The sequence below is a fragment of the Panthera leo genome, chromosome D1 (assembly GCF_018350215.1).
Source record: "Panthera leo isolate Ple1 chromosome D1, P.leo_Ple1_pat1.1, whole genome shotgun sequence".
In the NCBI taxonomy this organism is placed as follows: domain Eukaryota; kingdom Metazoa; phylum Chordata; class Mammalia; order Carnivora; family Felidae; genus Panthera; species Panthera leo.
Window position 1 is genome coordinate 81,669,854 of NC_056688.1, and position 16,725 is coordinate 81,686,578.

Consider the following 16,725-nt stretch of genomic DNA (forward strand, 5'->3'; position numbering starts at 1 on the left):
AGCCCCAGGGTCTCTGGCAGCTACTGTTCATTTCAGCCAAAGCTGCGGAGGAAGGAGGGCATCAGGCTTAAGGGGACCCATCCCAACCTTCCTCCCCACCCCTGAAATAGTCAAGCTCCCTCCAAAGAGGCTCAAATGGAATATTCTATGGGCAAGTAGACATCACCTCACCTCTGCTGAGGTGGGCGCTAGTAGCTCCTCCCTGTTAAATGTTCATCTCAATGTCTTTTCTCCAAGTGACTTTTAGAGTAAAAGAGCTGTCAGTTTGAACAGATGAGACAGGAGTCTCCTTCACTTGCTTTGGTTGCTGCTGCTGGCTCAGGGTCAGGAGACCAGACAGGTGAGAACTGCTTTTCCTTCTATCAGGAAAACTCTGAACTAAGGCAATGCTTTGCACTGAGTCTGGGGGTTTTGTGGTTTCAGGCACTAATAGGTGTTCAAGTACTTTCTCTTTCTAACTGCTTCTCCTCTAGGTCATAAAAGCTCTTTCCTTTCCTTCCCTTCCCTTCCCTTCCCTTCCCTTCCCTTCCCTTCCCTTCCCTTCCCTTCCCTCCTTCCTTCCTTCCCTTCCGTGTCTCTCTCTCTCTCTCTCTCTCTTTTTCTCCTTCCCAGCTCCCTTCAGGAGTTGCTACACCTTCAGGTTGGGACATCCTTCCTCATTTGCAAACCTCAGCTGTGTCTGGGGGCAGGGCTTCTGTGGAGCCGCCAGGAGCAGAAAGAAAGGCTCCCAAGTAATAGCACTACATCAGATGTCAGACGTAGGGAAACTGCGGGCAGATCAATCTGGGATGTGCTGGTTACCAGGAGGCTCCCTCCCCCAAAAGACATTGAGGATCAAAGCTGACTTTTTCTTTCCTCGGTAAATTTTGCATGATTTGGCGCCTAAAGCACATCTGAGAACAGGTATGACTGAGCTCATCTTTGCCTTATTTGAAGAGCTTCAGGTCTGTGGATTGGGGTGGAGGTAGGGGGCATCCAATTGAAAATCCAGGCACATGTGTCTTACAGCCGTGTGGGCTGCGATGGGGATGGTCCATCAGGCATTTGGAATAGGCTTGATTTTGGAATGCAGGGGATCTGATTGCTTCTTGGCAGCTTTCCTTTCCCAATTATGTTTGGCTTAGTCTAGTAGTCAAGTTACTTTACAGTCCCTAAGCTGATCCAGAAAGCACACAGAGGGGACAGAGAGCATACTGTCTAAAAAACAGGCTGGGTGGTGGGAAAGGGAACGTTCTGGCTGGATTTGGAAATATTCACTGAATAATCCACAATCCAACCCAAAGACAGGGACTGCATATTATATACCTTGGCCCTTCATGAAGTCCAAAAAGCTGAATGTAACATGCTTTTCTAGAATACTGATCAATTAAGACTGAACTTTGTGTGTGCTTTCAATTGTTTTGCTTTTGAATGTAGCTCAAGAAGAGATATGACAGGTATCTTGAATTGATTTTATTATAAAACATAGGACTTCTCATAATGAATATATGTTCTGGTCCAAAGGTTTAGCAGTCATAAAATCTAGATCCAGAAAAATATACATTATATCAGCAAACAAACACTTTGATGTACAAGTATCAGTCTGAATGTGGCAATGCTACCAGAGTGAAGCTTTTTATAAAAAAGTTTTCCTTTTTACAACTTAGGAAGGAAGTGTTTGCACAAAATTTGATACTTTAAACAAGATAGCAGGCAGAATGGTAAACCTACTTAAGAGAATGGGGACTGTTTTTCCTGATGACTTTATAGAGTTCATTACTCACAGGAGTCTATTTATGAATTATTAAGCAGCTCAGCCACTCACTAAATCAAGTTAAAAACAAATAAAAAACAAGTTGAAGACTCTTAGGTAGCGAGTGTAATGAGTAGAGTGGGCATGTATTCAAATGATACTAAAGTTCAGACACTCAAACACTCACAGTCTGGTCAGCCTCTACCTTACCAAGTGGAAATGAGTTTAGTTTTATGATTTAAAGGTTGATATAGAAAATAATAGTAATACCTTCTAAGCCTTTATGGTGTAATGTCTGGAAAACTTTCTGTCCTCTTCTTGCAGTGATGAAATGTCGGATGGTGAGGTCAACTAACAACCAACAAACTTGAGATTTGGCTACTATTTTAATAACACATTTTTGGTAACTTAAAATTATTGCCTGGAAAATTATTCAGCCACAGATTCTCCATGATGTAGTACTGAGTAGTGGTCAAGTTACTATTTCCTCTGCTTTCAAGTCAGTTACCTCACTTGTCCAAGCTCAAGGTCACCTGTAAAATAGAAGTGATAGCACTAAATTCATAGTTTCATGAATTAAATAAGAATTAAATAAGGTTAATGTAATTGAAAGCATCAGCAGAGGGGCTATAACATAATAAGTGCAAAATAAATAGTTTTATGCATACAACGCACACACACACACACAAATTCTCTCTCTGTCATGCAATTTGCATATTTCTTGCATTTTGATTATTTTCTGATCTTACTTACCTAGAATCAGGAGGTCAAACACCGGAGAGAATCCTACTATCTGATAGCAGGTCTGATGACTTAACTAAAGAAGATGGAAATTAACAGATACTGACATTTGATAACATAAGTCCACTCTATTCTTTCCTTCTATTGTGAAAAATAGTAAAAAATTATAGTGTTTTATTTTAGGGGTGAGTAATCCAATATATGAATCTGGCTTTTCAGACATATTAATTTCTATCAATTTAAATTTTATGTAGAGTAACTATGAAGGTTCTGCATCAACTTCCTGAGAATCCTATCCAAAACCTATGATTCAAATTAGCTGTAATTAGTGTTCAAGGAATTTTTGCACTCTCTTTTATTAGAACTAGAAAATGTTTATATGTGCACAGTGAACTGGCAAACCCAGGTTTGGAGCAACCTCTCCCACTAGCCAGACTTGTGGGCTTGGACAAATCACACTCAGTATCTCTGAGCTTCCATTGTCCTTGCATTTCAGATGAGGGCACTTAGCCCACCTATATCACAAGTTGTTTCTTTCAGGCTCTGAGAGTTCTAGTTCCAGGTTCTTTTAATTCCAAGATCAATGCATAAAATAACTTTCAGAGCTACTTTCTCAAGTTTCCAAACATTGCTGGAGAAAACGAGCTGACAAAACTCAAATTTATAAAAATTTTAAAAAGACAAAAACCACACCCATTGCCGAAGTAGGATAATCTCTAAAACAGACAGTTTAGTTGTGCCAAACAGGAGTCCCAAATAAACTTCTATAACTCTGAAGGGGAAAAATATGGTGAGTCAGCTAGAAAGGAACACACACACACACACACACACACACACACACACACACACACCAAGTGATTGGATTAAGTTAAAAGAAATCTATTCTTTCAGACTGAAATCCCCCTTATCCAAAATCTGTTTTTCAGGACAAGCAAATCTACTCCTTCCCGCCAAAACCAGTCTGATACTTCATAAACCAAAGTATAATTGTGAATGAGGAGAAGCTCAGTAATAATTTAGTCCTAAAACAAATAAACATTTTTGTTTTATAGGTGCTTCTTAATTTAGCAAAAATGACTGTAGCATATATTCATGACTTTAGCATATATTCATGAATTTAACAAAGAGTATACCTATATATCTATATCTATATCTATGGCTAGGAATATTTACTTTTCCTTTTTTTTTCTTCAGAGAAACACAGTTATTTATCAAATAACTACATGTCCATGATAACTTAAAAAGGGCTCAATTTTAACAGGTCAAGTGGGCTAAATGGAAAAACAGATTTCAACAAATTCCACTCATGTACAAACGTCTAAGTTTCAGAAAGAATTTGCCTTTAAACACTGATGATCCTTGATATTTCTTTCTTTTTGAATGTTCATTGCATTTGCTGCAATAGAGGTTGAAATAAACCAAGATAAGTTAAAGAGGGAAACCATTTTCCCATTTCTCCTTGCTTTTGTTTAGATTATCATTCACATGTGTCACAAACTGAGAAAAGGATAGTGAAGAGTAGAAATGACCCAACAGGTTCCTTCACAGATACCCAAACAACTTACCTTCAGCAACACCCAAGTTTTTCCAGTTCTTCCACACTCTCCCATGTGCCTGGGGCAACTCCCATCAGCCCCTGGTCCTGATGACACCTACTCTCTTGAAATAACCCTCCTCAGGATATCCATTTGGCCAAGCAGGCTGGGGGAAAAGAGTCAGATTTCCCTATATCTGGAAGTGTGCTTTTTCCTCTCCAGTTCAAACGTGTTAAGTAGAAGAAGGAAAGAAAAAAGAGAGAGGTGGAAAGCTTCAAATGGCAGGTTGGAATGTAATTAGTGTTTGTCAGTACAGATGTCTGTAGGTGTTACCACTTCAACAGTAAGTGGGATATGGGCATAGTGCCATCTTTAAGCACAGGGACAATGTTTATTATGGTGGAAAATGTGCCCTTCAAACAATGTATCCATTAAGAATCAATGTATCAAGTTCTAGTTTTATAAAAATCCTTTGAACCACAACATTTTCAAACTCATTAATGAACACATTTTGGAAAATGAGTTGGGTCTCGAGTATACACCAACATACATGGAATTTTGATGATAAACATAAATGAAGCGGATTTATTTTTTTCTTAATTGTCTTACTCCCTTGGAGAACATAAGACGGGTTCTACCATCATCGGTATGCTGATATCCCCTAACCTCTTTTTTCTGTGGCTTATTCAGGTAATTGCAGTACATTTTTCACTGAGTTGTAATGAATATTCAATGAGTCATTGTATGTAAAGCACTTCAAATATGAGTGGCATGAAGAAGGCATTTGGTAAATGTAAACTCTTAATAATATTGTAATCTTACCATCAATATAATTAAAACCAATATTCTTATTGTACAACCAAACTAGCTATTCTTTTGTAAGATCCTGTAAACAATTGCCACTATGCTTCCAAACTCTCAAGGCAAAAAAAAAAAAAAAAAAAAAAAAAAAAAGGAAAGAAAGAAAGAAAGAAAAGCAACCTTCTTTCTTCATTAAGGTATTAATTTTTCTTTTTTATACTAGAAATATCCTATCTGTTCTATATTGTATAATTCGAAGCCACACATTTTGAAGGACATTTGTAAACTGGAAAGTGACCATGCACCCTGAAAAGTACATAATCTAGAGATCACATATTATAAAGCAAAGGCTGAAAAGTTGAGTAGATTTAGAGAAGAGAAGGGATGAAAAGGCACTTGATTATGGTCCATTGTAATTGAAGAACTATTTCAGGGGGATAAATACATCCTGTGCTGTTTTGAAAAATCAGGCCAGGACCAATATTAAAAATGTATTTTAAAAGATAGCTATGTTCTCAGTATAAACAGGGTGAGATTGAAAGCTACATATGTTTATTTTGTGTGTGTTGATATTTTGAGGTACCTTTTGCCTTTGATTCTTGGCAAGTAATTTTAGCAAATGAATAATCCATCAGTTTATAAATAGATCAGGTTAAGTAGCAAAAAGAATAAATAACAAGGTAAACAAATTAGCATACATATATGCATTTTCTCCTGCTTTGTTTTGCCTGTGGACATTCCATCATCCAGGTTGGTGTTTATTTGCTTTGAAACCAGAATCTTCTCTATCTCTCATCTGCTTGCCACCCACTGATAAAACATAGCCTTGTAAAGAGAAGAAGACTTGGTATAACCACATGTCTGGTAAATGTGGCCACATCTCCATATGGGTGTCTAGAGGAACAAGGAATTAGTATGCATTCAGAAGCATTGATCACATCCTGTAAAACTTCCTCAAATAGACGTCTTCTCTAAGCAAGTGTCCTGGAACCTCTCAGACAGCTCTTAGTGCCATTTGGACCAAGCCGTATTTTCTTGTTTACTTTCATAATCATCTCACTTCTTCTTGAACTCTGGAACTTCATGGTAATCTTTGAACTTTCTGGTGCAGCATATCAGACACAAAGAAGATGCTTATGGAGTGTCTGGGTGGCTCAGTCCTGTTAAGCATCCGACTTTGGGTTTTGGCTCAGGTCATGATCTCACTGTCGTAAGGTTGAGCCCCAAGTCAGGCTTGTGTTGAGCATGGAGCCTGCTTAAGATTCTCTCTCCCTCTCTCTCTCTCTCTTTCTCCCTTTCTGCCCTTCTCCCCCGCTCATGGTCTCTCTCTCTCACACACACACTAAATAAACAAACAAACAAATAGATAAATAAATGTTTTTAAAAAGAAGATTAGTATTATTTGAATAAGTTTAACTGTATATATAAGAATGAATAAAGAGAGCTATTTTCTGTATTTCATATTTTATTCCGCTTGTCATTGAACCCTCCGGTGCCTATTGCAATGCCTGGTACTTAGAAGGGAATTGTTACACAGCCACTCTGTGTATGAGTGTGTATGTGTGTGTGCCTCCCCTTCATCCCAAGGCAATGAAGTCTTCTTTCTATCGTCACATGTCACCTTCTACTAATGATAGGCTAATCATTATATGGAACAAGTTAAGAAGGTCTACTTTTTCCACATAAATTCTACATTGTCCATGTAAGTTCTATTTCTCCCATGTAAGTTTAGAGTCCTGGAAAATAATGTATGAAGAAAGTGAAATTCAGAGCACTGACACAATTTCTGAAAGCCAAATATGTGGTCATTGATGGAATCGTAATCAACGCTGATGTACTCAGTCCATAATACCTTGTGCCTCTTTTCGCTTCTTTCCCTTTCCTATACATACTTCATGTCCTCAAATTTGGTGTGTTTCTTACTAAAAAGAAGTCATGTATTCCAAAGTAAAGTGAAGGTTCATAAAAATACCCAGTAAAGGTTTAGATTAAATGAGCCAAAATATCGAGGCACATTATATCAAAACAGAAAATCCCAGAGAACAAATCAAGCAAGATGAGAATGGGAAGCCTGCAGAGCCTGGGAACTTTTATACTGCACTTAGAAAATGAATTGTATTAGTAAAAAAGTAAATGGCAGGATAGAAATGGCACAATGTACCAGATTATAGTATCTGTTAAAATCAATAATTGCATTAAAATTTCCCTCAGTAGACCAAGTTTACTAATTTAGTATCATAAAAACACTTTTTTTTTGCAAAAGGCTTGTGTAATTGGATGTCAGTTAAAATAGCACAGATATGATTAGTTATACTTCCAATTTGTGGAGCGTTTTTCTCCTGTAAAAAAATTTTCAGAGCTTTCATGCAAACATAATTATCAAAGTGCCTATGTCACTGGTTCTGAACTTATTATCTAAAATTTCTGGAAGAAACAAGGAATTCTTTTCATCTGGATCCTGATTCAGCATGTTTATCTTATGTACTTTTAGTCACTGTGTTTCTGTTTACAGCATACGAGATACTCTCATCAGAACAAAGGTCCCAGCATTGATCAGTCAAGCCACAGACTCTGGCAGCTGACTGAACAGCAGGAGCCAGAGTCCACTTGAATTGTTCACACTCTTAGAAGTCAAGTTCAGACTTGAGCCGCCTGAGGTTCCTTTTAACGCAGATTTGTCACAGCAGGCAGCTGACAGGATTTACCTGCAAGAACCAGAAACATGCACTGTGCCATCCAAAAGGCAGAAGTGGTGGATGGGGCTCACTTGTTGCAGATCTTCTGGCATGACGGTGCGGAGTCTCTCTACCCTGCTGTATGGCTGAGAGACAATTGCCAGTGCCCCGATTGCTACCTGGATTCTGCAAAAGCACGGAAACTTCTCATCGAAGCTCTTGATGTGAACATTGGTATTAAAGGCTTGACGTTTGACAGAAAAAAGGTAATTATCTCTAAATTATCTCTCCTTTATCTCCCCAGTTCATTGAAGGGGCTACTGTCCAATAACTTAAAGAAGGGATTATGTTTTATTTGATCATGTCTATAACTACACAGAGAACCATGTTTGTGTAGTGCTCGGGGCAAAGCAAGCATGCTCAGTAGATGGAAGCTTCTGTTATTGTTGTTCGTAGTTTTATCACTACTACTGTTTTTAATGAAACTTACAGTATTGCTCATTATTCCTTCCGTGAAGGAATTTCGTGAACAGCCCTGAAGACACAATCAAACTATCTCTATAATAACAAGAGTGCTTCTGGGCCTCTGTTTATTCATCTGTAAAATAGGGATACCGACAGAACTTGTTTGTAGAGATTACATGAGAATTCAGTGAGGTAATATGGGTAAAAATGTTTAACACAGTGTCCGGCATGCAGTGAACACTGAAAAACTTGTATCGACGACTGTAGTTTTAGTCAAATGAGTGAGTCAATATGCAAGGCTTGCTCTAGAACTCTGGAAAACAAAGCTTTCAAAACCACCAAGTAGATGTGACCACCAGCCTGTGTTTCTCTCTTCCAAAGTGATGAGGATAGTTCTCGGAAAAGCAAATGTGACAGCTAGCTCATGGCTCTTCCCCCTCTTGTCTTTATCTGAACTGAAGGACTTTACTCCCAGGGTTCACCGCTTGCCAGCTGTGTGACCTTAGAAATATTTACTCAGACATTCCTCGCTTGGAAAATGTGAATAAGAGTAGTACCTTCTTTCTAGAGTTGTATGAGGACTAGAGGAGTTATGCCTGTAGTGTTCGTTACACAGGATGCACTCAGAGTGCTGTTGTCATTTATTATTATGATCTGCCTCCTCCTCATCATTTCCTCGTTCTGATACTCTTGGATGGAATATTAAATTCAGTGATAGCTCACTTTAAGTCATCACAGAAATTTTGGAAACAACAGATTTAGGAGATACAAAACGAGAACTTCAGATCGAATCACATTTTACTTTTTCTGTGATATTTAAGGGGCCTCAGAGCTCAGATGTATCACTTTGGCTTTCAGTTCTCCTGTCTTCCAAAAGAGTTTGTATGCGTGTGAGTACATAAGTGAAAATAAAAATAAAGTAAAAAGTAAAAGAAGTAAGGGCTAGGTGGATCCTCTGCTTATCTTAAATTAACATTAAAAAACAGAGCAATAATGAACCAAAGTACATAGAAGCATAATATACATATAGGTGATATCTGCTTTCTGTGTTATAAGGTTTATATCACGTGGCCAAATGAGCATTACAGTGAATTTGAAGCTGACTGGCTGAAGAAAAGATGCTTTTCACAGCAGGCCAGAGAAAAACTCCAAAGAGAATTATTTTTGCCAGGTAACCTTGCCATGGTCTTCAATGTCTTTTAAAACTCTTATGGTAAGATATTTTCTCAGAAGCAAATATAAACCCTTGTGCCTTGGTTAAAACATTATTATAATTTAGGCAGGATGTTTAATGATTTACCAAACACCGATCGTTTGGGTAGAGATGAAAGAAAATATAGAGGAGTTCTGGACATTCAAAAGAGGCAGAAAAAGGCAAAGTACAGCATACTTGTACCCTTGTCCTCTAATGTGAAACCTGGCACACGAGACATGAGACACTGAGTGTCCACAGCAAAGGAGAGGGATGAACCAAAGGCAGTCTCTGCCTTCTTAATTTTATCTAAAGCCAGAACAACACAAAACCAACACAACAGGAACTCCTAACCTGGTATCCACAGATAAAATTATGTGATCCCGGAGCCCAATGAAATTATGTGCACAGTGTTGAGTGTGCATGGGAGCATGTGTGTGTGTGCATGCATGTACACAGCAAATCTGTGTGGGGAGAGTTCAATGGGTCTCAAGAGAATCTGTGACCACAAAAATGTTCTGAAAATCTGCAATTGTTGGATTCGGTGGAAAAAGGCTTCATTCTTGAGCTGAGAGACAGAATAAAAGAAGTACTTAATACAGGTAGAAAGTTAATTATTTGCTCTCTGTATGGTTTGAAGATTTGTATCATAAACTAAGTGAGTCAAAGGCAGATTCTAAAAATATCATGATTCTTATATATTTAGTAGAACTTGACTTCTACAAATACACTAACAAGGCAATTATCCTTGAACTTTCTTTTCTACTGTTAACTAGATATATTGGACTGGCCCTGTTGAAATCTGTGACACCAAAACAGAGATTTCACCTGACTCCTTTCAGATCTGAAATTCTCAAACATGTATAATAGGTGGTTTTAAATGAGAGATTTGCAACAGTTTACTGGGTGTGGAGATGTTACTAATTAATTAGCTTGAACCACACAGTTTCACCTTGTTCTATGGTTATCAATAGTACATGAGGGCACCTGAATGGCTCAGTTGGTTAAGCGTCCAACTCTTGGTTTCCTTTCAGGTCATGGTCTTGTGGTTTCTTGAGTTCCAGCCCTGTGTCAGGCTCTGTGCTGGCAGCATGAAGCTGCTTAGGATTCTCTCTCTCTTTCTCTCTCTCTCTCTTTCTCTCTCTGCCCCTCCCCCACTTGCACTGTCTCTGCCTCTCTCAAATAAATAAATTAACTTAAAAAAAAAAATAGGGCATGATACTGTTCCCTTCCTGTTCAGGCATAGACCGGTGTTGTGAAGAACTAGGTTCCTCTGGAGCGCCTGGGTGGCTCAGTCAGTTAAGCATCCAACTTCGGCTCAGGTCATGATCTCACAGTCTGTGAGTTCGAGCCCTGCGTCAGGCTCTGTGCTGACAGCTCAGAGCCCGGAGCCTGCTTCAGATTCTGTGTCTCCCTCTCTCTCTGCCGCTCCCCTGCTCATGCTCTGTCTCTCTCTGTCTCAAAAATAAATAAAACCATTTAAAAAAAAAAGAACTAGTTTCCTCCATGGCCTTATCTCATCATTCAGACAACTGACAAGGTTTTGCTCTGGTGCTTTCTGTCTAAACCACCAGGAATCCACTGTCTTCTTTATGTAGCCCAGCTAGCTGGTGGAATCCAGATAGGTATTCAGAAAAAGATGTTTATCCTGCCTTTCCCCAGTGAGAGTATTGTACAGAGACTTCAAGGAGTCTCCAGTTACATAACTGAGTAGCAATTGTCTGGGTCAAATAGCAGTTTCACAAATGTATTATTATTTTTTATTTATTTTAGATTTCTTCTGGTACTCAAAATATTTTTCCTTCACTCTGCCCTAATTTTGTAATCCTGTTGGATTTTGCTTTCATTTCCTTTAAGTTCTTCTTTTGATTATTTCAGGGAATAAAAGCCAACTTTTTATTATTACAACTTAGGCTTTTAAGCATTGTAAAAAGACACAGCCACCCTCCTCCATTAATATTTCTTGACGAATGCAGTTTTATAGCTTATATTTCTCAGTACTATCAGGCAGTAGCAAAGTGGAAATGATACTACACTCAGTTAAGTTGTGGAAAAACCCAGTCACACTGACAGCAGCAGTCATGAATAATATAAGGAGAACTGGCTGCTATTTAGACACTGGAAAATACTTTAATGGTTTAAAACAAGATCAGATTTTTAAAATATCTCCCTGAGCTGTGCAGTTGGTGGGGTAAAGGAGAAAGCAATGGGCCATTTTTGGAGTATTGCTTCTCTGGCTCTTTGCCTGTAGAATTTGACACCTTATTGAACTGCCATCACTTATTTTCAAACATTTATACTCCAGAACATGTAAACAAACTCTGTTACACTTGTGGAAGGATTTTGTTTTTCATCCTCAGTGGCCATGTTACCTCTTCTGCTCTTTCCTTAGAGTTAGAAAAGACTTTTAAAATCTGGCATCAAGATGCAAACCACTTTTCCTTGATCTTCCCTTGGCATTAGCTGTCAAACTCGAAAATGAAAAGACATGATGATCAGCCAGAAAAGACTCTTGTCAATGGACAGCCACAGCTGTAAGGAAGATGTGGATAATAGTCATTCCATCATAAATTTTGATCTGGTTGCACATATATTGGGCATCTATTTTGTTCAGGAAGCTCCTTAAGGAAATACCAAGTTAAAAAAAAAAAAAAAGACACCGATTCTGTCCTTGAGGATTTATCATGTCTAGGAGGGGGACCCTAGCCATGAAAAGAAATAAGTACAATCCATTATTTCAGTGCAAGAAAGCATGCAAAGAAGGTTAATCATAACACAGAGGAAGGAATCTGAAGAGACAAAAACATAATCCTTGAAGCCAGGAATATGTGAGCTGGATTTTAAAGAATCAGTTTGTCAGGCAAAGACAGCAAGGAAATTCTTGACAGAGAAAAGGGCATGTAGAAAATCATGGAAGTGTGAAATAGCAGGTAGCCTTAGGAAACACCAGTTAGTTTAATATTGGTGAAGTTAAAATCATTAAAGCCACAGGGAATAGGGAAGGGGCCTAACCATGAAGCGGCCTCAGTGCCCTACTAAGGAGCTCAGTCCAAAACCTTCCGCAAGGACATTTTCACAACATAGAAATCAGGTGTATTCCTTTCAATTCATTTCCCAGGCTGATTTTCTTCCTATATGGCCAGAGAAATGAGTTTAATATCTTTATAAGTTTAAGAAGTTTGCTTTATTTTCTTTAAGATGCATTTTACATATTCAGAGTTATATCCATTCCGATTTTGACCAAATGTATATAATTTCTCAAATGCTTACAAAGCTCGTGACTGTCTTCTTATCTTCCTCTTTCTGTGATTTTGCTTTCCCCTCCCCCAGTAGCCCCTTCGGTCCTTGGTTTCTATCTATCTTACAAAAGAGAGTGGAATGATTATATCTTTATCAGAAATGTTTGGTCATGGTCATCTGTATTGGGTAGACTGGAGTGGGGAGTGACAGGGAGGAGGGTAACCATAGCACGATCTAGAAATAGTCCTACAAAAAGCACTGAGAACTTAGCCTAGGGAAGTAGCAGAGATGATGGGGAAGAATTTGTATTTAAGAGAAACATATATTGACCTGCAGGACAAGAGGTTCCTGAACTTGTTCTCAATTCTCCACCAATTTAAAAGCTGAAGCCTAGCGTGTAAATGTTTCCAGACAAATGCATGAAAATTGAAAACTGTAATAAAACATTGGAAATATGAAGATTTTTATTAAGGTAATTGTATTTTAAGGGCTCCTGGATGGCTCCATTGGTTAAGCATCTTACTCTTGATTTTGGTTCAGGTCATGATTTCACAGTTCATGAGATGGAGCCCTGCATCAGGTTCTGCACTGACAGTATTAAGCCTGCTTGAGATTTTCTCTCTCTGTCCCTCCCCAGCTGACACACAAGAGCAGGCTCTCTGTCTCTCTCTCTGTCTCAAAATAAATAAATAAACTAAAAAAATGTATTTTAGCTTCCATGTAAAATTGAAATGATTATACATTAGGGGGCCTGGGTGGCTCAGTTGGTAAGCATCCAACTTCGGCTCAGGTCATGATCTCACAACTCGTGAGTTTGAGCCCTGCATTGGGCTCTGTGCTGACAGCTCAGAGCCTGGAGCCTGCTTCAGATTCTGTGTCTCTCTCTCTCTCTACCCTACTTGGCTTGAGCTCTGTCTTTCTCTCAAAAATAAATCAACATAAGAAAAAGAAATAATTATACACTAATTTTTGTGTTTAACTTCAAGATGCAAAATTCCCAGAATATAATTGATAAGACTGAAATGGGAAAAATCTATATATAGCATGACCTTTCATATATGAACCTAAATATTTGTTCTTTCCATTAACATTCAGTTTTGGAATGAGTACTCATTTTCCTACCTCTTTGAATTTGTACTGAAATATTTGTACACTATTCTCTGACTTTAATAATACTTGTTATTTCAAATTGAGGTTTAAAAGATTATAATTTGAAGAAAGTCTTTTTTTCAATGGAAGCAGGCCACTCACTTTTCTCAGCAGCCCAGGGACTGAGTACATTGCACAATCAGAAAAGAACATTTCCCCTCAATTTGATACAGCAGAGCAAGTCTTTACCTGTCCATTTAACCAGTCCATAGCTATCTGCCATCAGTCTATAGCCATCAGCCCCTCTTTTGTTTCAAAAGGAACATTCCACAAAAGGGAGTCAAAACTCTCTGTAACTGTCAGGACCCTGTAGAACCTCTATGCCTTTCACAAGGCGGGGGGGGGGGGGGCGGAGGAAGCAGAGCTCCCCTTTTCTTGCAGAAGGTCATGTGTTTCCTTGAAGATGAAGATTTTTATTATGGCAAAAAGAACAGAGTAGGTCAGGTGCAGAGGCTATTTTTACAGAGATTTGTCAAAAAAGCAAAGATCACTATTTTTTTACTTGGCAAGTAGTGAACACAATAAGTGTGCCTAACTCCCAACTGACAATTCACCCCATCCCTAAATCTTGCCCCATAGTTTGGCCATTCCTGAACCCCCAGGGGTAGGAGTCTGCAGTGTAAGTCAGGGATGGAGTGAGGGTCTTTGCTTCATATATTACTTGGTAATTATAAAAAGGGCTGGGAGCTTGTTTCTTCAGGCTGCCTTAGAATGTCCCCACTGTATCTGGGCTGCCAGGTCAGTGGCTTCAGAACAGCTCTGTTAAAAAACAGCTGCATCAGAATGATCAGCCCACCACATCAGGTACCCAAATGCCTTTCCTTCCCAAAGAAAGACCTAGTCAACATTCCCTTCCTGCCCTTACCCAGGCTCACACTCTGACACACAGGTGGGAGACACACTCAAAGTCTTCATACGTTTAAGAAGAGTCTCTATTCTGTTTTGCCCATGGACCTACTGACTTTCAGAGAAATGTCTTTGGGATTTTTATAAAATGAATACAGGTGTCTTGAACGTCTGTGTACTTCACTTCATTTGTCCTCTGTGCCATATTGATGTCTTCCAAAGTGTTCTCTGGATTACATACCATTTATTATCCCCCTCGATTTCTGCACTGTACCTGATAAATTTGGGCATCATGTCTAAAGAGTCTAAAGTCCCTACATGGGATGGAGTTGCCCTTGTCCTGCCAGCGAGTCCAAGACAGGAGCCTCCCTGCTTGAGAAGAGCCTGGTGCCCTAGATGCAGCCGATGCCACTGGTCCGGACATTGTTCCCACAGCCTTCTGCCTAGTGTCAGTTTTCACTTCTGAACTTTAAGGTCTCCTTCCTTTCGCCTTTTCTTATCTCCATCCATACTTCCAGCAAGAAAACACAAATATTCAAGATAAGTCTATTTTACAACTGGATATGTTACAGAACGTTTTTTTAAAAGGCTGTATGTTCTTTTATGACTTTTAAAAATTCTTAGATAAGGGGTGCCTGGGTGGCTCAGTCGGTTAAGCATCCGATTTTGTCTCAGGTCATGATCTCACGGTTTGTTGGTTTGAGCCCCCAGTCGGGCTCTGTGCTGACAGCTCAGAGCCTGGAGCCTGCTTCGGATTCTGTGTCTCCTTCTATCTCTGCACACCCCGCACTCACCCTCTGTCTCTCTCTCAAAAATAGATAAATATAAAAAAAATTCTTAGATAAAAAATACTAATTATATTCTTTTTTAAAAAAATCATTTTTTAGTTAGTTAACCACTTCGTAAAATGAAGCCTCCTTGCATCAGCTAATGTTAATGCTGAGCAGGACCTTAAAAAGCTGGTGTCTCAAAGCCTTGAAAAGGTCTGAGCATATATTTAAGAGCCTAAAGCAAATGCATCTTAAGGAAGAGTGATTACAGTCTATTTCCTTTTCATATTTTCTCCAACATTAAGGAAAATATACTAACGTTTTTTACTCTTGGAAAAGGGATTTTCTGTTATTACACTAAAGTACATTTATTTCTTTTCTTCTTTTTTTTTTTTTTTTCAAAGACAGTAAAAGTAGAGTGGACTTTCTTCAATGAGTGACAGCTTCAGTTTCTCACAAACTAGGCTTGTTTTTTTCTTATAGCCCAGGAGTGAATTTTATAACATATGGCAGTTGGACTGCAAATTTTGAATTTATAAATTTAGAAAATTCCAAATGGTGATAATTTCAAGAAGTGAAATTAGATTGCTTCATATGCCAGGCTCACTTTTGCCAAACCTACACATAAGTTATATACTTAACCTGTCCTCTTTGCTAGTGCCTACACATTGGAAGATTTGCCCATCAAAAAAAAAGATAGGGCAAATGATTAAAGAACTATTACTTCTCACTTCTGGTTCCACTTCGCTTCTTCAAGATGACAGAACATTGAAACACAAAACATTAGTTTTGGGATAATAGATATCTTCATTATACTTAAATTTCTTCCTTGAAATATCATCACATTAAAAATCTATTAAATTATATTTAATTTCTCTATTAAATAAACATGAAAGCAATCACCTAGCATTCAGAATTTTAAAAATATTTTGAGAAATTAAATACCACACACAAAAAATTTCTTTTTTGAAATTCCGATCCCAAACTTTCAAATATGTCAGTGGAAAAAAATTTGATTGATGTTTTTTCAATTGTCTTATCCCTATAGGAAAAAAAAAGATGTCAAAAAATGATGTTGCTATTTATACATTCTGTTAATTTGTCTAACTTCTAACTTAGTAAATTAAAAAATAATAATTTTTAAGCTCTACTCCATTCAGTGGATTCTTTAACTTTATTATTTTTGTCAAAATTTTGTATTTTTCTCAATCTGTAACTTTGGTCTTAATCAAAAGAGCAACATAGCACTAAAATATGAGTGCTCTTGACCCTATTAGGCCTTGTTAGGTCTGTGATTTTGAGCCACTTACTTTTCCATAGCTCTAAATCTTCATCTGTAGATAGAAATGGTACCTACTCACCTTCTTAAGTGGTGCCAGGTTGGGTGAAAAGCAATGTTGCACTTTATATATATACTCACTTCATCTTCACATTGTTCTCTCAAAAGCAGCTATAAATAACTAAAGAACATCCCTGAGAGGGGCTTGACCCTCTTGAACAGTACATCAGTTTACAAAAAGAAAGAAAAAGGAAAAGAAAAACAATGCAGAATTCTGTTATTGAAATTCTTTCTCCTTTT

The 16,725-nt window shown here is 38.2% G+C and overlaps 1 protein-coding gene across 2 annotated transcripts in view; it reads left to right on the forward strand.

The window, feature by feature from the left end:
- The first annotated feature begins 743 nt into the window (after positions 1-743).
- BBOX1 (gamma-butyrobetaine hydroxylase 1) overlaps positions 744-16,725 on the forward strand; it is a 64,456-nt gene continuing 48,474 nt past the window's right edge. The window contains exons 1-3 of one of the 2 annotated variants that reach the window (XM_042905414.1): positions 744-903; positions 7,497-7,750; positions 9,006-9,120. In XM_042905414.1, the coding sequence (XP_042761348.1) occupies positions 7,532-7,750; positions 9,006-9,120 (334 nt within the window). In that variant the 5' untranslated portion in view covers positions 744-903; positions 7,497-7,531. Of the gene's footprint in view, positions 904-7,433; positions 7,751-9,005; positions 9,121-16,725 lie in introns of those variants that run through there. The other variant, XM_042905413.1, reaches the window with a different exon arrangement.